At 42.7% G+C, this 23927-nt stretch overlaps 1 protein-coding gene across 2 annotated transcripts in view; it reads right to left on the bottom strand.

The window, feature by feature from the left end:
* The window catches only part of LOC120908350 (G protein-coupled receptor kinase 2), a 58380-nt gene that overhangs the window by 21327 nt on the left and 13126 nt on the right, over window positions 1–23927 (bottom strand). For both annotated transcript variants that reach the window (XM_040319265.1, XM_040319266.1), the window contains exons 4-5: window positions 6818–6913; window positions 689–809 (exon numbers count right to left, since the gene is read on the bottom strand). In XM_040319265.1, coding sequence (XP_040175199.1) covers window positions 689–809; window positions 6818–6913 — 217 coding nt within the window. The remainder of the gene's footprint in view (window positions 1–688; window positions 810–6817; window positions 6914–23927) is intronic.

Here is a 23927-nt window from a genome sequence, read left to right as displayed (position 1 = left end):
CTATATTTCATTCCAATTCTCCACGCAAGCAAGCGTCGCCATCGCGGCAAGAGTGCTTTTCTGGCTAGCTGTTGAAAATAAAAGCAAACGTGTAACGCTTCTTCATTGTGCCAAAAACAAAAACGATTGCCATTGTTTTCCGGTCAAAGCGGTGTAAGCGAGAAGCCAAACCACCATTCGTTCGTTTGGCATTTTCTTCCGTGTGTCCACATATTCCACAGACACAGCAGAGCCTTCTTCCGGACGGATAGGAAACACATCGTTCTTCCTGTCGCCGCCAGCTTGTGCGGGAGCAGTTTAGCGCGCTGGGTTTTTATGATAGCACCATTAACCCACATATTTCCGCGGGATTATATTCAGCATTGGAGCAGCATAGATTTTCCGTGGCACGCGATAAGCAGTCGAACGGCAAAAGGGGTTGGGTGTGTAATCCACTCACACGCGCGAAGGTTTACGCTCGTTGCTGTGTCAGCGAAACAATGCTTGCAGGCGTTCCGAAGCTATCATCCCCGTGGGCAGGGGCGTGGGAACTAGAGTGGAGGAGGGGTTTCTAATAATTCTAGCGAATTTTCAACTAGCATAAGCTGGCTCAGCAAAGCACAAACCACAGTCATATATTTTCCTTTCCGACAACTGTTATGCGCATGTGACGCACATTCCTCTCTCTGGCCCACGCTACTACACTTACCTTGTGGCATCGTCGAGAAAGGTGATGTACCGGGAGTACTGGGGCCGTTTCACCTTGCAGAACTGACGGAAAAGCTCACGTCCGATGGGCTGCTGATCGACTACGTAACCATAGCTTACATCTGAAACAACAACGACCACAGAAAGAAAAAGCGATAAGGTAAGTGACTAGCAACTACAGTACTGAATGATATAGAAGGTTTGAAGCAAATATACAGCAAGGCGGTTTACACTTTTTAAACAAAATTATAATTCAATCAAGCATTTATTCAACTTTAACGTCTCTAGAGATCTCATAGCAAATAGACGCCTAGAAAATTATTCAGAGAGAGTCTAGTAACAGCTTTTTTCTATACTGCCAAATAGAATCTGACAGCCCAAAATGGAAAAAACGAGCTAATTTCAAACGAGCGACCTAGAAAACCCTGGTGGGCAGAGTTTCGAAAGCAACCAACCATGTCTAGGTCCCGAAGAAGATTGACCAAGCGAGAGTGGCGCCCACCACCGCTTTTGGTCAAAGTATCGGCATCGAATAAAGCATTAATAATCCAACGAAACAGCGTGGGACAAATCCTACCGTAAAAGGAAAAAGGGCTCAAACCGAACCTCTGCAGTTCACACAGCTGAGAACATTCTACTATCATTTGACCCCTTTTTCTTGCACATTTGAAATTAAAACTCGATGGGGTTCGAGACGCTGGAATCAAATTAACTATGCGTTCCGAATGGTCGATGTGCAATGAAACATCAAAGGCAGGCTCCAGGCCACCGGAAGAAAGGTTCTAAAGCTTCATCTCGTCCGTACCCCGTGCGGTCAGGTGGAATCAGCTTCCGGCGTTAGATTGTTGTCTGGTGCTTTATTATTAGTTTTTATTTCAATGAACCGTTTTTTGATTAAGTGTTCCGACAAAACTCTCAACTTATTTCAAACTCTTTTGAAATTGTAACTAATGCGAAGCATATTTCGAAAAATGTACTAGGATTAGCAAAGGAGTAACAGATGATGAAATGTATTCTATCGACGATTGCTCACATCAATCCTGTTTGCAATCTCATCGAAAGGGTAAATTACGATTGATAGTCCCATTGATACCTTCGGTCCCTCTATCTCACTATTCTTTATTATGCCCTACTTCTACGAAGCTCATTCTATTTCGTCATCAACGCCCGTATGAGCTGTAATAAATTGGAAAAGCGAACCAGAACGTAGACGTGCATTGGGTGCAATGAAGTACGAACGCATTGAGCAAAAATGCAGCACTCCACGCGTTACTATGTCCGGTTCTGTTCTCGATCCAGCGTTTATCACACTTCTGTCCATCCACGATGACTGCTTTCTTACGACTCAAGCCGTACTCATCGCCCGATGCGAGCGTTAATCTATATTAATGGCTATGACCTCGCCCGGACACAACCACCTACCTACGGAATGAAGTGCACCACCATAGAAGAAATGTAAACGATCCGTTCTATTCGAACCGAAAAGGTCTTGGCCGTCGAGACAGTGTGAAGTGATGTCACACCAACGCGTACATCGGCTAAAGTATGATCAAGCTTTGGTGATCGTTTAATTGAACACAGATGACGAATTACATGATGTTTTTTTTTTTAACAAGAAAATACTTGTTATAAAATATACCAGAATACTAAAATATTATCAGTATCAAGTACATCAGTATTAAGATTCTTGAAAGTTGTCAACAAAATGTATCAATAAACAACGAATAAACCATCAACAACAGCAGCAAGAGTGAACAAAGGAACATGAATTTAATGACACAAATCGTTACACTATTGCACCGTAACAACCTTTAAACGAGAAGGAAAGTCTCCAGACTACGCGAATATAGCGCAGCTTTTCCAGTGTCTATCATTTATCCAACAATTTCCCCCATGTATCCCTTGTTGGCTTCGAATATTTGGCATCAGTACAACATGACTAAGTGCTGTCGCATCGTGTCGTATGTGTGCTGGCGTCTTCTGCCGAAATGCTGGCCAAAAGGAGCGCCATTCCTGCAATTTTACCAGACAGCCCGTAGTGCTGCAAAGTGGCGAGCGATGAAGAGGTAGTATGAAACGAACGAACATTTATCTCATTACTTCCGTCCGTAGCATAGCGTATTTTACCGGTGCTACCCACCCAATGCCCCTCCAACTTTCTCGTCGATCATCCTTTGCGAGCACTTTATTTTTCGGTTTGCTTGGAATAATGCGAAAAGTCGAGTACAAGATTTATTCCGGACATTGCAGTGCTGCCCAAGTCAATTACGTGCTGGTGCCATGGCCCATGGACGATAGTGGCGATAGGCTTGCAGGACCCTATCGTCCACATCTTCTACTACACCGGCCTACGAAACGGGCATTGCCATGGAGCTGCTATGAGGACGGCCCACCAAAGTTCGCCAAAACATCATCATCTCTGATGAGATCCGACGCTACCACCGACGTCGTTATCCGTTTTGGCGTCAGAATTGCGTGCATGTCTCTTCAGCATCCAAAAAGCATGGTCTTTTTTAATATTCTTACCACCATCCTTTATATTCTTGTTTTCACTGTGTACAGTATGGCCACGAGGAGTACAGGTCCGTTAAATGTGTGAGATCCTTCATTTTTTTCTACTCTTTTCATCATCCTAAAGACAAACTCTCGTCACGCAATGTTGTTTTAATCAATTTCATCAGCTCGTAGTATTAACACGCGCTGGAGTAAACTCCCTCAGCAGAGTCGCTCCTCCTGTACTCGTGTGCTCTTTGATTTGCTTTGATTCTCCCTGATTTCTTTCGCTCGCTTCCGTGCAAATGAACATAATTTCATTTCGGCTACTGTATTTCGTTCATTTGCACGAACACATGCACATAGCCCCAATCATTTATAGTACACCACTCTTGGAACATCTGCACCCCGCCAGCGATTTTGCTCGCTGCATTATGACTTCATTATAATATAATAATAAAAGCACTGATTGCGTTATCGCGTCAAAAAAGCAAGGGACCTACACCGACACGTGCAGGGTGCGAACGGTGAACATATTGTTCAACAACCAAAGTAAAATGCTTCCAGGGGGGTAAATACATCATTACGCGTAGTTGATGTATTTGATTTTGTTTTATCTTTTATGGCTGATATGATAAAAACGCCCATTGGACCCAAAGGAGAGAATCATTATATCAAACAAATCGGGTTACATTAAATATTGCAATGGTGCGATCAGCAACATCACACTGCGTTTTGTAATAAACTATAATATATTGACAACTACCTACCCTAAGAAAGATATGATTTAATATGTTGTGAATAAAGCTTTATTTTCTATTTCAAGATAACTGGCGTGCTATTCGTTAGGCTTCGCTTACAGCATACATAGAGACCTACCGGTCGAAGATAGTTTGCAACAATAAATTAAATTACATCCATCCATGTAAACCAAGGAACGTAAAACTGTGCCGCAACAACTTTATGTCCCAGTAAAGCGGTATGCTATCAAAGAAAACAGCATCAAACACGTGACCCCACGCCGGAGACATCCAGAGCTCGGAGACAGCAAGTTGCTAAATAAATGGCATTTGCTATCCCGGGGAACTCACCTGGACGCCCGGGAGGTGACTGTTTGGCACTGTTTCCAGGAATGCTGATTAGATTTTCCAGCAAAACCACACCACTGGGAGAAATTTTCGTACCGAAAGCAAACAATCGATCGATACGCGCTCTCGGGTCGGACTTCCGATTCCGCCCGCCCCCGGGGCTTCGCGTGATTCCTCATGGCGTGCTATGGGAGATTCGGTCATTCGGTGGATAGCTTGGCTAGGGGGAGAGAAAGCATGTAATTCCCATCTTTTTCGATCATCTAAATCCCATTAATGTCAGACGATGAAAAGCATGGAGAAATTGCTTCACACTGGGACGCAAATCCTGCGCATGGGATGGTAAAATTCATGTCCTTTCTCCGTTGGCTGCCAACTCCGCCGTGTCGTGCCTCGTACCCTCCCGCCGGTTCGGCAGGTTTGGTAGATCCGGTAGCAAGCACACCGGCATTTACTGTCTGCATTCACTAGTCGTACATCTATATGTTTGGAGGAAATTGTTCTCAATCTTACAACGAATCCCAACGTGAGCGACATGGGAAACTTACCGCCGACACACTTGAGAAGAATCGTAAACCAACACACACCAACACAAGTACACATACAGTGGATACACCAATCCAAACTGTCAAGTTTGCTCACGTGTGTGTACACCGAGGGGTCCAGAATGCAAAGAATGCAAATAATGTAACACCACCACGTACGCTTGCCTCCTTCGGTTTCGCAACCAGATAATGGTGCATTGGCAGTTGGCTTACGTACAACCGCTTTCTACTACATTGCTATCAGCAGAATTGATTTGCTTTCTTAAGCAAATGTCACCCTACACCACACTCTATTCATCGGAGGATTACATCGATCAAAACGAACGCAGCAGTCACAAAATGCGATTGCCAAACAACATAGCAACTAAATTCCATACATCTAAATGTCTCCGCTAGCCTACCGTTTTAGAATCGGCGGCAGAAGTAACGGGGAAGGATAGGATTGTGAACTCCGTTGTTTTCCTTTGGCGTAAGGCACGGGAAAATCGACCAGAGAAAACAATTGATTCAATCGAGGCTCTCCTTGATCGAAATACTGGCGTGTCTCTGCTTGGTTGATCGGTTCTTTGTGTAAATGTTATGACAAACGGATATCACCTCCAGTTTTCCTCTTCACACAGACTCACGCATACAAAAGTATGATCTAGAACACGAGGAAATGGGTGTGGTACAAAAACAACTTTAAGCATTCAAACATAATGAAAGGAACTTTCGCTGGCTTCATGTTCCCCTTTGAATTACCGTGTGAAAACACATAGTTATGAAAAAATTATTCCTTCCTGGTATCAACAATCCATCGACAATGTTCACACCAAACAAACCGAAATCAGAAGTTTGATTGAAACCCAATTCACTCAGCATATACACACAAAACGTGTGCGGAAAGTGCAGACTTACAAGCGCCACAGGACCTGCTTTGCATTTAATTACATCGTATCCATTTCCAATTTACACATTTACAGCAGAAACATGGAAACCTTTTTTTGTACACTTTTATGATACATCTATCGTAAATTTTGTAAGCATTATCAACGCAGTTTCAGCCGAATTTGTACCGATTTTTGTCAGTAATGTGCTATCTATAACATGAGAACATCATCGACCGTTTGCTTTCCACTCAACACCACCCCGAACAGAAAGGAAGGTTCCATCAACAATGGATAAATGTGTATCTGTGGTATATTGCCGGGGTTTTTAACGACCGCTATCATCAACCCCCATTTACAAGGGAAAGTCAGAGGGGTATAAATGCACTCCAAACCCACGACAGGGCCTCTCCTGATGCTCCCATAATAATTGGTTGATGGTTTGAAGTGGTTTTATTGTACTTTGTTTCTCCCGCTCGCCCGTGTGGGTGTGTTGTACACACGTTTGTCCGTCCATTCACTGATTGCAAATGAATGGGACGAGCCCAAGCGTTGTAACGCTCGGAAGGATTATTTATTTGTTAATTAAAATTACTATAAATTAGCTTAAATTTATCGTTATTTTCTGACGTGGTTATGCAGTACTGATCCCTTGCGCAAACAAACAGATGTGAAGTAATTAGAAGTGATTAATGTGGTTCCTACTGCGGCGCAAGTAGCATTTAACTAGCGATACAATAGCTTGATGAAATCTACATTCAACATCAATATACTGCATTTACATTTTAATTTTACGAAACTATTGTCGATCTCTCTTAACCCGATAATTTGTTTTTGCGAAGAAATTATTAACCAATGTCAAATCACATGACAGCTTTTTGCCGCCTTCGTCATCTTCACCATAGCAATTCTTGCACATGCCATCTCCATTCCATACTTTTAGACATTCTTTTCTTACAAGCGAGTAAGCTTTCGCTCCGTTCCTTCCGCTGATTGTTTGAAGCCAGACAAGTTAACTTCAAGATATAAAACAGCATACCATGCTTTCATCTTGTGCCTCAATTTCCGGTGATTCAATTTACTGTGCGACGCCGGGGTGCCATACCTGGGCCCCGCCCCGCACACCAACCAAACTTACCTATTTTGTTCTTGAGATCGATGCATTGCGATATGTGGGGAAACTGAAGGATCTTGCGCCATTTTTTGCTCTTTCCTTTGTTGCTGTCGGAGCCTCCTGTAAAAAAAAAAGTGAAAAGAAAAGCCGTGGGTTACATTCACAAAAATATGTAGATGAAATAAATGAATTGGAAGATTTTCAGTAAAAAAAACATCCCCAACATAAATCACAAGACTAGCGTACGCCGGAAGTGGCAAGGGTCGGAAAAAATAGAATGAATATATCAGCACCTTGTTAGAAGAGGAGATTTTTTTTCTCCCCGTTTTACTAGCTATAATAAAAAGGTTCATTTTGTTACGGTTTCCTCAGCTAATGCTACCGTTGAATACCGGGTATGTGAAAAGCGAAGCCCCAATGCGTCCATTAACATCAATTTGGTGATGCAAGTATTGAGGACATAATTTTCTGGGAGGGAAATATTACGTCTCTGCTAGAGTCTTTTCGATCCCTGGACTTGCATTTTTTACAGGATGGTGTCCAATTTTTTGCCAAATACCACAAAGAACCAGACCCTAAACTGTTATCTTCATTTCCAAGAAGGCCAAACACGACCTTTCCCTCCCCGATGGATCTACCAAATAGTGCCGAGAAGTATATTCTTCTCTCATATCCACGGAGCAGCAGCAAAAGATATTATGTACACAATACCTCACTCGAAACAGCTGAACATTGAGTGAGTTTGAATACTTTAGATTTTGTCAAAACTCCGATACGATCGTTGACTACACAGTAACTTGTATTACATTCTACCACACTAAACGACCAATGCCTGGCGGCATATCCTTGCAAAATTTCTAGCCGATAAAAGAGGCACAAACATACACACACACAAAACCAAACAAACAGCAATGGTAAACAAGGGTCCCACAGAGTAATCAAACGAACCCGCCCTGCGGCACCAGGCGACAAGCGGTAATTGAAACGGAAACGGAACAACATTCCACCGTGAAACGGACCGATTGCAGTGATCCCTCAGGGAGTTAGAGAATAAATTAAATGTGAAAGCAACGTACAGTACAGTATTGAAAGCACGGTTGACAAAAAAATACAAGAAAAGTCTCCACCAACGCAACTGCTCCACGTGCAGGATAGAAGGGCATCAGAGTAGGGAAGAACGGTACAAAGAAATATAGGGGGGAGCAGGAGCCCGATGTGGAAAAATGCTCTATTGAATTCCAACACTGGAATGAGATGAAACATTTGTGTTGGCACATTTAAATGACGAGGTCGCCGGAGGGTAGGAATATATTGGGAGTAGAATTTCAGTTCATTATGTTGAATATTCTCTCCTCACAATCGGTGATTAACGTTAACACCATGCGAGTGTGTTCTTGCATAAAATGGAAAGATAACCCCGATAACAGGATGCAAGGATCGGGAGGATTCTAATCGTTTTTTTATTATTAGGGGAAAGCCGATCAAAATGGACATGTTAAGCAGTTTCATGAATATTCATATAAATTGTCCATGAAACACAACACACAATACACTCTTCTATTTAATTTTATTAAAATTGCCACAAACCTAAAAAACGCAAACATATGGGAAAACTGCGTGGTGAAAATTTGGCATAGCTCTGGGATAAACACGTATTCAAAAGTGAAACGTCAAAACACTGGGGCATAACGGACCACAACAACAGCGCTTAGGTAATAGTAAAAGCTTTTGCGCACGCGGTGTGACATGTGTTCTCTTCCTATCTGTCATTTAGCTATTCCGGTATCTAGAACAATGCAAAATCTTCTAAAAATATACTTTAAAAATAACATTACTAAAACACTTTTAACGCGTTTCAATGGACAAAATCGGATGCTTGAAACTATGCCTGTATGTTTTATTCTATGGATAAATACAACACCATAGCCTCACCAAATGCCATATGTCAAAAGAAACAGCCCATTTTTCCCCAAGCATGATTTATAATTTTGCCCCAAATTGACATTATATTCTTCCTGAATAAAATCACATAGATCTACATTAAATCGTCCTGCTTTCTTCAGACCAATTGTATAGAAATATCATATCTTTAAAAATATACCAAATAAAACTATTAGGCATTCCAGTGACATTAATTAAAGCTATTTTCAAAGTGGTATTCAAGTGGTATTTTCAATAATTATCATTTTGACAGTAAACCTATTTTTTATTTTTCTTAAATGTTGTTTAATAACGTGTTATAAAACTCACATGCTGTTGAGAAAACACTCCAATGAACACATTTTAACTCTTAGAATTTATCCTTGCTGTGAAATAATGATAAAAAGGGGTGCCCATTTTGCCCCGCATGCCCCCTTTGTTTCCGTTTTCCCTTATCACGTTCAAACTAATGATGGGTAAGATAGAAAACAATCCGAAGTCAACTCCAATCCAATTCCAAAAGGTAGGTCCAACTAGCATTATCTAGAGTTATCCGGAATCTTCCGGAATTGGAGTCTGAGTTTTTTGGAGTCGGATTAGGAGTCGACGGGAGTAGGAGCTGTTCGGAATCGGAGTCGACCACAGTTCATGGGAGTCGGAGTCTTTCGGAGTCGGTCAGTGTCGGAGCCGGCACAAGGATGATGTCACCAAGTATTGATGCCATCGATATTCTCCTGTTTACGAAACTCCTGTTTACGTAGTGTCAAACCAAAAAAAAACTCAAAAAAAAACTAAAACTAAAAGAAAACAAATGCCTGCCCGACACTAACCGACTCCAACCGACCCCAAATTCCATTTAATTCTGATTCCAGCCGACTCTGACTCCAATCGACTCCAACTCCAGACGGAACCAGTAGTTCCGATTTTGTCGGAGTCAGGATCGGACTAACAATAACCGGAGTTGAATCCACCACTCCGGATGTGCTCCAGAGAGCACATCACTAGTTCACACACAGCTCCAGCTAGACCCAATACCAGATTTAAAACCGCTTTCACAAACTCGATTTAAGAGGAATGATAGTTGCAGTTGCCTGGATGCAATCATTGCTTTAATTTATTTTATGAGTGTCTTGGTCTGTAAAACGTACAATATTGCAAAATATTTAAAGCTCAAAGGAAATTCCCATTCTGTACCATTATGACAATCGTTCCCGAATTCAATCGTTAGTTGTAAACTCATCGAATATTTCAATAACAAGCATTTGTTTTTACTAGTCCTGGTTTAAAATAACTACACTAAATAAAAATATCTTCATGGCTTACGAATCGCACTAATTGTTTGGTACTAATCATTTAGTTAATGCGACCCACGATGATTTACAAGAACACAGTTGTCATCAAGTGATAACAGGCAATCACTCCAAATGAGTTGACATGACGCAGCATAATAAAACAGACTACACCTATTCAAGCTAGACTTCATTGTAGTTAACGGAAGCTAGATTGTCAACAATTGATTTGAAGGATGAGCTTTAAGATAAAAACAGACAAACTGTCCCTACTGCTCACGCCAAATGCTAGATATATTAAACAAGCTGACAAGGCACAACATTTCTACAAAACCATTTCGCTGGCATTCGTGTTGCCCCAAAGCCATGCTATGCTGCCGGTGGCGGTTGGTGGCGTGCTATGCTCGAGTTAGTCACACGCTTCGTTAGGTTTGGGAACAATTTCATCAATCAGCTTTTTCGCTACACCGCGGTAGAGCCCGGGCGTGTTGTGGTGAAATACGGAGTGTTTCGCGGGAACGGAACGGTGCCGAAAGTGCTCGGTCACCACCGGTCAGTAACTCTGCCCCTTCCCCTTCTATTTAACTCTCCCTCTCTCTTTCACACAAACACACACACACTCACACACTTTCGCTCCCTTTCTCGAGGGCATACAGCACATTCAGTGAAATAATCTACAGCAGCGGTCCACGGTTGATGTTGCTGCAACCAGTGTGCCCGAAATCAAAAAGCATCACGGAATCATATCCTAGACTTTCGACGTCGGTTTTGTGTAGTGAAAAGCGCGCTGGCGGAAGGTACGAAACCCGCCACAATGTATTTCAGAGATGGGATACTACTGCGAACCACTACCGGGGGAAGCAGGGAAATGTCGTTCATTTCGTTCAATCGAATCAATTGTCTACCACCAGTTATGGTCAGGGAAGTTGTGTGAAATGAGGCCGGTCGGGGGCCAATTGATATTAGTTTCAATCTCGCACCCACCCCCACAACCGACCACTGCCTAGACACACCCGACAGCATATTAGGCCGTAATGTATTTTACTTTTCAAATTTTAACCGGTGCATCGCTACAGAGTGACTCCGTGCTGCAGAGTAGTAGCACGTATGTATCTCCTCTACACACACTTCCGGTATGAGAACTTCTACCCTTTCTAGTACGGAAACGCACCATCCAGTTTCAAGTTGTGCACCACCAAAAACACGTAAACGTTGGTTTGAACGGGACAAGGGGCATTATCGCGCACATACACCACCGCTCACTTTCCCAAGCAACATTTATCAACCACGGCGATATTTAACGAATGACTGAACGTGAGCTCCATGCAAGCATAAAATTCTCGATCCATTTCATACCCCATCGGCTTCCGCGCGTGTGCCTGAGGTGCTTTTGTCCGTGGTAGTCGCACGGGAAACAAGCGATCCTGCTGAAAAGTAAAGCGTGATAAACAAATGGGACACGCCACCTAAATTCGTCCGAAAAGAACCGAACGAGCAGGATATTAAACTCAAAGCCCCTATCGTTATCTGTCGTACCCACACACACACACACACACATACACACACATGATATACTTTCTTGATTTTCAATCAATTCAAAGGCTCGTACCAGTGGATCAATAATTCGACGCGACCTGACGTCCCCAGGAAGGAAGAAGTAAAGGACAAATTATTGATGTGGTGTGGCTGTGGTGTCAATGCTCGATTTACATCCGCAACCCTCGTTGATATGCTGTCCAATTTAAAAAAAATCGTCCTGGTTCGCCGATAGGCACATAATCGATTGCTTTTTTTCCACAAAACGATGTCACCGAACGTCACTGCACCCGCCACAATGTGCCAAAATGTGCCAAACCAAACCTGCGGAAAGTATTGCTTTTACAGAATGCTCTTGTGTACAGGACAGAAAAGAGAACAGGAACAGCAACAGGGTAAAGGTATGCGCTAGAATCGTAAAACATAAGCTACAGGACGAGAACGCAGGTGGCTAACGGATTGCTCCATTATCGTTTATGGTAAACGCTTAATATTTAAAGATGTATGCTTTGGTGCACACAAAAACCAAATATTTAGTTTTATAGGAAAAAATTTAAATATGCGCTACTAAAATACTTATTTTTAATGTACATTGAAAGCCCTTTGCGAAGTTTTTTTTTTTCAAAAATAAATGGAGTACACGCCTTTTTTAATTTTTGTTTTTTTGCCTGTTACCAGAACGCTAGTTAATTATTACCAAATGTGAAATAGCTTTTTTATGTATCCTACGAATGCGCGGAACGCTAACTTCTACGGAACAGGCTTCGAATTAACGGCTTCGCGCCAACTTCAATTTTTCCAAATATAAATTTGATTATGTGCAATTAAGAAATTTTAAATTTAATTTATTTTAAAAGCTAGAGCTTACTAAAAAGATACTTGTTTATGTATAACGTTCATAAAATATCTCTTTGTTATTTTCAGCATATCTTATTTTATTATTCAAAATTATATTTACTGTGTCTATTTCCATACTCATAAATAAATAAATAATTTTGAATTCCTATACTAACATCTGATTTTATGCAGTATTTTAAATATACGATTACAAACACATAAACTTACGATCTTTTAACTGCTTGGAACATTTTTTATTCAGAAGGAACGGCTTTGCCGTATTGCTTATACTTTCTGGAACTAAAATTATCCAAATTCTTGCGGTGCATTGAAACCACGTGTCAGTGAAAATGGACGTTGAGCTAGTGAAAACAATTTATTGACATTTAGATTCTAACTTGTGAAATCGTCTTAGTTAAATGTACACTCATTGCCTTTACTTACTCAAGGACATCACCTACTATTTGTTAAAAATATCGAGAAAGGTGTATTAAATGCATGACCTCATGGATTGGTTACATCATAAAAAGGAAGTGGTCCTATTTATTTTTAAAAATCACCAAAGAAGTGCATTTCAAAAATTTCACACATAAAGCGAGCACATAGAGTACGTTCCGATTGGGAAAACGGCTGGAAACGTCCCTAACAGCCAGGAAATATTGCTTCCATACATATGGTGGATGTAAAAACCTTTTGTCAACGTCAAGAATCGCACACGCAAAAAAAATAGCAAGTCTGCAAATCCATCACGTGACACGCCATACCCATTTACAAACGGCTTCCCATGCAATGGTACAGGGCAGTGCGCAAACGCTTTCTGCCAGCAGTGCACAAACTCGGCTGCAACTGCATTCATCTGCATCGCCGTCAGCGATCGTGGTGCTGCACATGCACATTGCCAGCACAATACACGTCCGTCATGTCAGAGCGTCGCTGGTGATGGGAGCAATTTTGTGCGGCAAGTAACGTTGCCACGTCCAAACAAATGGTTCACCTTCGCCGTCTATTCTCCCCTCCCCCTTCCCCCCCTCTCTTCCCCTTCTACATGTAAATGCGCACCAACCTGCCGACCGCAAACTTGATCAGCGTGCTTGTTACTTTCTTGTATTACACCGTAGCAGCACATTTTTTTACCCAATTTTTGCTGGAACGCGATTGCAAATCATTGAAAACCGCAGACGCAGGATTCTAGTTGCCCGCGACACGGAAACGGCACGCCGATAGTAATGCTGCGGATAACATTTCCATTGCCGAGCATCGAGCTACCGATATATGTGACGTGCGAGCTTTTACGTGCAGCAGCGATACGAAATCAAAACCCTTTCTGAACACACCTAGGCACAGACACACACACACACACACCGTTTCGCCGACGTCAAAGGACCGATCGATGCTGGGTTCGATTGCACGAATTGAATTTCCTTGCATTCGTATTTATTGACCGCACTGGCGCGAGGGGAGAACGATTGTTATGGACGATGTGACTGTAGGATCAACACAGATTTCGCTGCTGCACGGCTTCGAAGAACGAGAACGTCCAGAATGCACCCAAGGACACCAGTTTCTTGCGGTGCCAGGAAGCGAATGTAGCTGGAGGATTTCGCACGGTTTCAGGTATTGCGTCGTAGGTGTGTATGTGGGTTTACATGTGCGTCCCTCAGTTAGTGCAATTTATAACGTTCCGTTATGTTGACAAGCAGGCATGGGCAGCAACACAAAGCAAAACAAAATGGCAAGCGTTCAGTGAATATTTTGACTCTCCTAAGGCACGTTTCAATTGCATTCAACCGCTCATAGATGTAAAACAAGAAGAAAAACAAAGTATAATTGTAACGAGAGCGTGCACTTGTCCATGGTCAACGGGTCGACAGACAGAAAAAGGGAAAACGAACGGTTAACACCCCCGGCTGCCCACCACTCTCTGGGTACCGTTACATGTTTCAAACGAATTCGAGAGCCGTAATAGGGTGAAGCCAAATTAAGGGTCTGACTGTATAAAAATATTGGGCATACGCTAGGGGGCATTGCCTTTCCATTGAAACAAGGTGATTTCATACTTGCATTATTTACAAGCCAAAAAATTTACATCAAAACGATTTGCGCTGCATGATTGTCTGTACACAATTGTCGAAATTCAATATGGCGGAACGTAACTGTCTATAAGATTCTATAAGGTTAGGAAAATTCAACCCGGATGATAAATATTTCATAGCCACTCAGCCAACTTGAGCTTTGAGATATTTGATGAGCATCTCTTTCATCTTATTATGGGCATCAGGCATAAGTGTTTTTAATCAAGGGTTCACGGAATAATACGAACCACTTTAAGAAAATTGATTAATTTACAATTAAATTCGCTGGCGATTGTTGATTTTACCAAGTAATATGATTCTTTTATGTGAATGTAAGCTGTCTGTTAAGGAACTTTGGTCAAATTTGCCCAAAAAGCCATACACATACCATTTTCTAAGCAGATCCATTCCAACACGATTTTTATTTGGTTGCGCTAAAATAAACCAATGCTGGGGTAAAACACACCATAGCAATGAGGCCAAAGTCACCTTAACAACGCACGAGTTCACCGGGGAAAATGCTCCAAAATAAATGTCAACTATAAAAAAAAACCTAATTCTAGTTAGCACTGCACTTAGGCCCGTGGCAGTGCTTTTTCGCGAGCAATTTTATCGGACGTGTTCTGTCAAAATATTGTATGGAATTTGCCAGATAAAGTCTGACAACGAAATCGTTGGGATTCGTCGTTCAATGTTATCTGTCAAAACCCATATAACATTTTGACAGGCCTTCCGATAAAATCGCATTCGATGGAACACAAACACCAGCCTGTCTGAAGCTTTTTGCCCCGATCTGCTAGATGCATTATGCCGCAGTTCGTAGTTGAAAACATTTTTGAATAAAATATGTGTAAATCTGCAGTCTTACCAACACACAATTTAAAACTCTAAGTTTATTAAACAGAAGCAACATTCACAAATAAAAAATAAAAACATCAAACCGTTAATGTTTTTGTTTTATTAATACTGGAGCCCTTCAAGATTCTAGTCAGCTTTTTTGTATGGAGATTGATTTGAGGGCTGAAATCATGTAAACTCTCCATACAAAACCGCACACAAAACTAGCCTGCGATTCGAGCATCTGCTGGAAGAAATGGCAAAATAAGATGGTGTTTACATTTATCCCAAGGTACATTAAAGGGATCAGGTGGTGGAATCTAGAATCCAAGTGTATGTAGTCCAGGTGGTCTCATAGTCTGATTTTTATAACCAAATTTGAACATCACATTTTGACAGCACGGGTTAAAACTTTTGCTGAAACAGGCTTTCTGGAGGCTTGACAAATGCACAAAACACTCTTAAAATCTTCATTCAGAAGCAGAAGCTATGAAAATCAGCCTTCTAAATACATACCGATTGGGATAAGCCCATCTGTATATTATACCCACTTTGATAACTGCTCAAAAACTGCTATACAATGCAAACAGCTAATAGGCTCAAATTTCAGCCTACGAACTTAAAACGGAAAGGGCCCCATTATCTGTGATTGCGCATGAAGCGCCGTTGAACTCTCAGAACGACGATAGTTTATTGTTATACTCGTCGATGGATTGTTATACTCGTCGTGTATTTGCGGCCTAACAACATAGTTATTGAAGAATTATGTTTTGAAGATACATACCAAGATATCGAATACTCCGCACCAGTATGTAATAATTCGTAACTTTTCCATTTGAGCACGAAGAGACGTCTCAATACAATGCAACGATTGCAAATGAAGCTTACAAAATTACAGCTACTACTGAGCCAAGTAGAAACACTCCAGACTTAACCTGCAACCATACTGTAAATTTCTTCTCGAAAAAAAAAATCAAAAACGTTGTAAACGGATGCCACATCTCAAGCAAACCGCCCTGGCCACTTCGGTCAAGGCAAAGAATTGACGGAATGCATTTTACGCCATTAATTACAATTTCCTGCTCTTCAATGTACGCTGCGTGTCCTGTATCAGTTGCATCTTTCACGCTCACTTTTTACTCACTCAAACGCATTCAGTTTTGTACGGCCAACGAGATGCATGATACAAAAAGCATCACAATTTCCCGGCCTAGCTATTTGCATCCTAAAGCTCGAACGATGTAACGAGCGCTATTATAACACAATCGTTACACCGTGTGTGCTAGACCGTTCGGAACAAGAACAACCACTAACGACTGGATATTAGATTAAATGGCGTATCATCTACAGCGAAACAACTGATTGAATAGTTGCTTCGCTCAACTGAAGGCACTTTCGTTTGAAGGTGTAGCAATCCTCATCCGCCGAATATACTTTACGGTTCAATTACTGTTTGGGTTACTTTATGGTGGAGAAAGGATAAGGGTATAGAATAAAGCTGCCTGCCGAATCTCCAAATTGTACACCGGTTGCCCTTTGCATGTTGCCGTTCCAACCGGTGCGTTCCCATGATCTTACAAAGGGTCCTACTTTTAATTATCCGAATCAAAGATGAAACACTTTCCGAGCGAGTTAACGATCCAGCGGATAATTAAGAAAACTTTACTAATGACATTTGACACACCATCGACCACAAAACCGTCCACCCAGCGTATCGGGTGGCCTAAGGTTCTGCGAGCTTGATTCGCACCGTAAACGCCAACGCTAGTGTGCGGCTCTGGGAACCGTCGCTGTCTCGACTCTGTAGTGACCGAACTTACATTATCCTTACACAACACGCGTCAACACTTTATATGCCAGCACCAACACACCAGCAGCAACGGATACTCTCCGTGCCCTTACAGAGCGCGTCCTAACCTAAGCTCGATGGTAGCAAGAGCACAAATCTTTAATTCATGAAGACGCACACTTAATTATCCGCTTCGCGAAACTCGCCACCGCGCGCGTCAAGGTGTGCTTGTGCGTCCTCTCCGGACGGAAGGCCGTCCAGTTCGCAAACACGATGCAATCGCTCTGAGCCGCGTTCCGCTCAGCTGTCAACAACGGGGTGGTGCGTGCTACGGCACACTTCAATTAAACTAAAACGCGCTTGCCACGCCGTGTTAAGAAAAGGCCAGTATATATAAATGGTTTGCTGACGGAGAAGAACGTTCTTCCAATTTCGTCCACGATTCGTTGGCGGCCTCAACAATGGGAGCTTTTTCCACGCCTTCCCCGTGCCCAACATTAAAGCAGTCCAATTTGCCACTTTCTACCACTTTTCCCACCGCCACCCTGTTGCACACAAGCTCACCAAGCTGCGATAAGTTCCGGCTTTGGCTGCATTGAGTAGAAAACGATACCACTCAGTCCGGTGTTGTAGTGGCATCGGTTAGCAGCGCGCCGTCAACCAAAGCATCATCATACAATTGCCCAGAGAACGTCGTTTTGACGGCCACCGGTTGGGGCTGTTGATTGGATACGATACCTTTTAATTACCACCCACTTTTCCTCTCACCGCCCCGGAGTCGACGAAAGCCACCTTCTTGAAGCCTTTTCACGGTGCGCTGCATTTGGCTACTGGCAGCAGAAAAAGGAGTGTGTTCTCACGCTGACGACGCTGGTCCGACGACCTAGTCGCGGGTGACGCGCGCAACACGAGCACAAACAATCGGAGCACAATAGTTATGGGTCGTTTGTATGAGTCGGCGCAGCATAAATAGTGTGCGGACTCACATTAAACGATCGTTTCGTTAACAGGCGTCGCTAATTGCCGCTGGCAAATGGCACTCACTGGCGGCAGGATGAATAAATAAACGCACACCCGACGGGTGCCTGTTGGACACATCGTTGCTGTTGAAAAGCACGTTAACTACCACTTACTTACACACGCCCAATACCGCACACGCACTTCATTTTGATCAATGAAGGAAAAAAAGCAGCCTCAAGAGCCACTCTCAGGCTGTTTTCGAACTAATTTGCCCTTCGATCTAAATTCGATTCAAAGACATTATTCTATGCCCCCCGCTTTCTTGCTTTCGTGCCGCCTACCTGTACACCTTCTTCTCGACTACTTTTGGGCTGAAAATGTTTACACAATTGATAATCAAAATTGCTTCCTAAATTGATTCGCAGAAAGCGGCATTTGTGTTCTTGGTGCGTCCACCATCGCGCGGCCCCCATTAACAAGCCTCTTGTGTTGTTGTGGATAATAGATACCCGAATTATGCTTTACCTCCTCTCTGTGGCGGCATTGCACAATTATGAAAGTAAATTACTCTCCTAACCATAACAACGTGTCCTTTATGTTTCCTGCCCGTCCCACGAGTGCCTCCGGGGACAAAGCTTTACATTTTAAGACGGTGTACCGCCGGTTCGACCGAAATTACTAGCGGCAAGCATATTATCTAGCAAATTAAAGATGCGGTAGAAAATGCGATGAACAACACAAGTAACAAGTAATGAAATTATGTTTTTAGTAACAATATATAATCTTTTCTGCACAGAGATTAGGAGAATGTGTTAATTTTTTATGTAACAAAAAAGATAGAATTAATTGTGTCAGAGTCAACCATCCACAATTTGCTACCCTATTTCATATTCATATGTTTAAAGAAAAATACCAGTATCAAATGACTGATTATTATTATGATTTTTTTTAGAAATTGGGATGGGTACAATAACAAATAATGAGATCTATGCAGCAAATGAGAATTGATGTACAAATTAATGCAGGAACTCGGACTAGACAATAGGGCTGAGATGAATGACTGGGGAAGGAAAGCAACAAATAAAGAATAGGCAAAAACCGAACAAATGGCGACTTGAAAATATATTTCGGAAGCTTGACTCGAAAGGTTTCATTTTCGCAACAACAAAAACTGGTATTCCAATTTCGAAAACGTATCATCAATTACTCAATTACTGAAAAATCGATTATTGAATCAATCAATTCAGCAAAATGACGCTAATCACGTAACCGACCGTATTAATAATAATTCAAATCCATTTAATTCAGCGTTATAATTTATTAATTTTGGTAACATAAGGATACTAAATAAATTGTTATCTTCAAAAAGAATAGTAAACTTAAGATCATGGATAAGAAGAGATGGCAAAAACAATCAAAACAAAGACAATAGAGTTTAAATCATTGTTTTGTCATTTCTATGGAATATAATTCTACTGATAGTATATGAGCCTAAATCTTATAGTATATAAAAATAGTACATAAAAATCTAAATTTTCATAAGGCTAAAACGAAATGTTTATTTACCTTGTTAAAACCGAAAAAAAAATCTATAACGCTTAATTCGACAGTAATTACTCGTCGCCATTGGATTCCAAAAATTTCCTATGTGCATTGCAATCTAAAATGTTGGGAAATTATTGTCTTTACTTTTACTGAGCATCTTGCGTAGCAAAACAGAATCAATTGCCAAACATGTTAACAAGGACGCTTCATTGCACACGGCTAAAGTAGCGTAATTCAACGTTACGAAGCTCAGCAAAGTCTCCGCGGAACATCGTTTCGTCAATATACCTAAATATATCCCGAATCCTTAGTAGCTCCAGCCAACGACACTCGAAACAATACCACAAACAATGCTCGAATGCCGTTCGGCAAACACCGCACATGTATGGCACATCCGTCGAACGTTCGGGGCTCGTCGAAGATTGCCGTTTGCGGCGGAGCAAAAGACTCGGCGAGTTAATCGAATTCACTTTCGATTATCGGAAACAACCTTTCGCATGTCGTTTGGGGTTCATGCTTGGCCAAGCATGGAAAGCACAAAAAAAAAAAAGAAAACAGCCACACACCGACCGAACGACGAGTCCTGCCCGTGCCAGTGCAAACCAGTCCGCACTGCGCACGATTATCCTGTTACATCCTTTTGCCCACCCACCCCACGGAGAATATGCACTGCTTCCCATTATTTCTGTTTTGCATATCAATGAGTGGTGGTTGAGCCTGTTTACTTCGGGGAAGTATTTTTGCTGGTAGAAGCAGCGCAATAAACAAAGCAAAAATAAACACACGCACACACAGGAAACCATCATCACTTTGTAAATGAAATCTTTATTCATTTGAGAGGCAGGCGCATCTGAAACGCGACTGACTAAATTGTTCGCCAAACAAGCGACCTTCTCTAGCTTCTTTGCCGAAGAATTGGCACATACCGGTCGGTCCCCTTTGAGCTTTGCCGCCCGGAAACGTCAATGCCACTTTTTTACACTACATAAAAAAACTCATACAATTTTTATACACTCCACTGCTTCACTTCAAGCTGATCACTAGAGCTTCCCGTTGGCGTGAAACGCTTATAATACACGACGACACACGGCATCTTCATATTACCGCTTGTCATGTTGTCGCACAAACAGAATATTAGCATCAATTTTCACCAATCCGTTCGCCATTGGTAACAAGCTAATCAAGTTCGAATTTCAGAAATGGCCGTAAGTAATTCGTAATTCGTGCGCGGCATTTCCAAAAGGTGTAACCGCGGACGATGCTGTAACTTGTCGAAATTGTATAAAGCGTTATAATCACAGTCCACCGGTCAAACGACGGTAATTTGCCAGCGACTTCTCGATCTCGAAGCAAGTCGGGCTGGCGGCTCGCACACCAACCACACCTCTCACAAAGGTGTGATAAATGTAGTTATAATTTTCCTAATTACAACTACCGCCTGCTGCCCGATGGACGAGACACTTACGTGGCCACACGTCAACTGAGCAGCTGGTACACCTCCACCATGCCGATGCTGAATAACCCTGTGCACCGGTGAACAGTGCCATTGAACGTACCTCTGTAGAGGGGTCTCACAGGAAAAGCCACTACACGACAGCGGCAAAGCAAAAACCCACCGGGCTCGTCGAATCCGAACGAGGTGGCACCAGCCGACACGTCGACAGGAAGGCAAGCTAATCGAATAAAAAAAGTGAGAATCAAATTATCATTTTACGAGGTGGCGGCATCCTACACTAAGGCCCGCGGGCAGACTATTGGCTCCAGCGAAGGACCGAAACAACGGAAAGCTCACCTCGACGACCAGAGGGAGAGCTTTTTCTGTTCGCTGCCTGCAGACAGAAGCTTTCTCGTTAGATACGATGTAACCATACAAAATCGATCCGCTTTGGTAGCTCACCGGGCATCCGAAACGGCCCTTAGACGACACAGCGATCAGACTGAGTGTAGCTGTGACATTACAACAGTTCGAATATTCACACTACTCGTCTCCTCTCTCGCTGGCACAGATGGAACACGGTAAACACTCTATATCTTGCCAGTCAATTGAAAATCTGATCCTCTCCCTGTTTTTTTTTTCGGGGTCGCTTAACGAAGAGACTAACGCGGCGTCAGGGCGGTGGGGACGATGTGTACAAGGGTGCATGTTTTATTTGTATGCAAAACAAACATACATACCCACCGCGTGTATGTCAAACCCCGTCAAAGCACTTGGAGGCTGATGGGTCCGGGTCGGGGGATAGTTCACGAAAGGCAGGAAACGAGACACGAACATGAGAAACGCAGCGGAAGGTGCGATTGACGTTGCGAAACGGCGCGCTGTGCGGCCAGCCTAGGTGACGCGACCCGGGGTTCGGCACACACGCACACACACAACCGACGTCATTCGGAATCCGTTTGCTGCTGCGCGGTTTATTGGACGACGACGGCCGTCCGGCACCGCAAGTGACTGTGATAATGAGAGCTCTTTTCCCTTCGCTTCTCTTGCTCGTCGTCATCGCCACTTGCGCTGACTGAGGTTGATGATCATGACGACGACGACGACGACGACGACAATGATGATGATGATGATGATAATACTGATGTTGCGCCGCCCAAGCTTTGTACTTTGGATTGTAAGGTCGGCTGCGAACCGGTACGGGGCAGTTCGGCAGCGCTCCAATATTTTGCTTTGCATTTGCCATCTTCGATCCTGCAGCAGCCCATTCTGTCGATGAATGAATCGGCTTCTGTGTGGAGGCGAAGGAATGTTTATACAAAACGTTTTTTTTTTTTTTTTTTGTTGAGTGTGTACATGTGACTTCGTCCCACAATATCCACCTCACAGGAAGCGTAAAGTCGTAAAAAAAATGTAATGTGCCACCATATTCTGACCATTAAAACTCATCTAAAACCTAAAAACATCCAGAAGTATGGCGAAATATACATGAAAGTAATTTCTGTTCCAGATTAGACGACACACGTCAAATGTAAATAATCGCTCGCATAATTATCATCATTTTTTTTCGCTCCATTCAAATACCAACTGAAAGACCGACTTTTTGGTCAACGTAAACCCAACCTCACAGCACTGTTAATAATCGCACCGAAACGCTACGAGACGGTGTGTGCGTTAGCTCGGTCCATTAGTGGCCGGTGGCGGAGGGACAGACGGACGACGCAAGTGGTGGCGCTTTGTTTACTCACAACCAAATCACATGCCAATCTCGGCGGGGCATGTGGCACTGGGAATAAATAAACGGGTCTCGGGGCTGTTTAGGTCAAGATAAGCCCGAACTGGAAATAGCGCATATTATCACCCTTATCTCGTCAGTCGGCCGGCTTATGCTGTCACACCGTTTTCTTCATCCCGTGACAAGCCAGTGGCACCGCAGGGCCATGCAAGGTTAAGAGAGCAAGCGGACATGAAGCGGATGAAGAAAGGGATGAAAAAAAACAGCAAGAAAGGGAGTATTTGCCGCTAATTTCAATCAATTGCGTATTTCCAATGTATTAGGGCTAACGGAATTAACTCTTTGCTGATTTGTTGTCGTTCGGTGTGATGAGAGTAGCATTGTACCTACGAAGAGGCATGAAGACTCAAAAATGAACTCCAAACTAGGGACAAAACAGTCGTATAGTCGAAAATAGTGTATTCCAGCATCTATTAGTAGTCTAAATTTCCCGTGGAATTGATTTCAGTATAAAATAGGTTCAAAACTCAATAGGTTTTGAATCGTAAAAATTGAAGAAATAAAACAGTTCTGTTCTAGACTTTCAGGCGCCCTACCCGGAATTGACGAAATGACAATGGCCTAGCACCAGAGTAAAGATAGAATGTGAATCAAGGAACCTCTCTCAGCGCTTTGAAGCCTAACGTCAAAAATCCAACCGTATCCAACGTATCCAACAAAATACCCTTTAATTGTGTACTTTTCTGTCAAACCTGTCAAAACAACGTATCCTTCAACTTAAATCCTTACATGATTTCGGACAAAACGATTCCTGATGCCTTTCCAGCAGTCAGCAACACACATACACTCTTCCGCAGGGTTGTGACCTTAACAGACGGACGGATAAAAGCAGATACGACCCTGCGTAAGTGGGGCATCGTGGGTTTTTTATTAAACAAATCAAACCATCACCAATATATGAAGCGGCCCAGCCACTGGTATCTATCACCTCAATAACAGTTGCGCTGCGTTTTGTCCATTTTCCAAAAAAAAAACAATGAGGATCTAGCTGGATTGCGTGAGAATAGCTCTTCAAGTGGATGCCGCCGCTTATGGAGCGCGCCGACGCACTACATCACCGTCAGCGGACAACTTCATCCCTCATCTGTCATTGTCCCGGCCCGGCCCACGGACGGACAA

The sequence above is a fragment of the Anopheles arabiensis genome, chromosome 2 (genome assembly GCF_016920715.1).
Source record: "Anopheles arabiensis isolate DONGOLA chromosome 2, AaraD3, whole genome shotgun sequence".
NCBI classification, from domain to species: domain Eukaryota; kingdom Metazoa; phylum Arthropoda; class Insecta; order Diptera; family Culicidae; genus Anopheles; species Anopheles arabiensis.
This window is presented reverse-complemented; position numbering and strand designations above follow the sequence as displayed.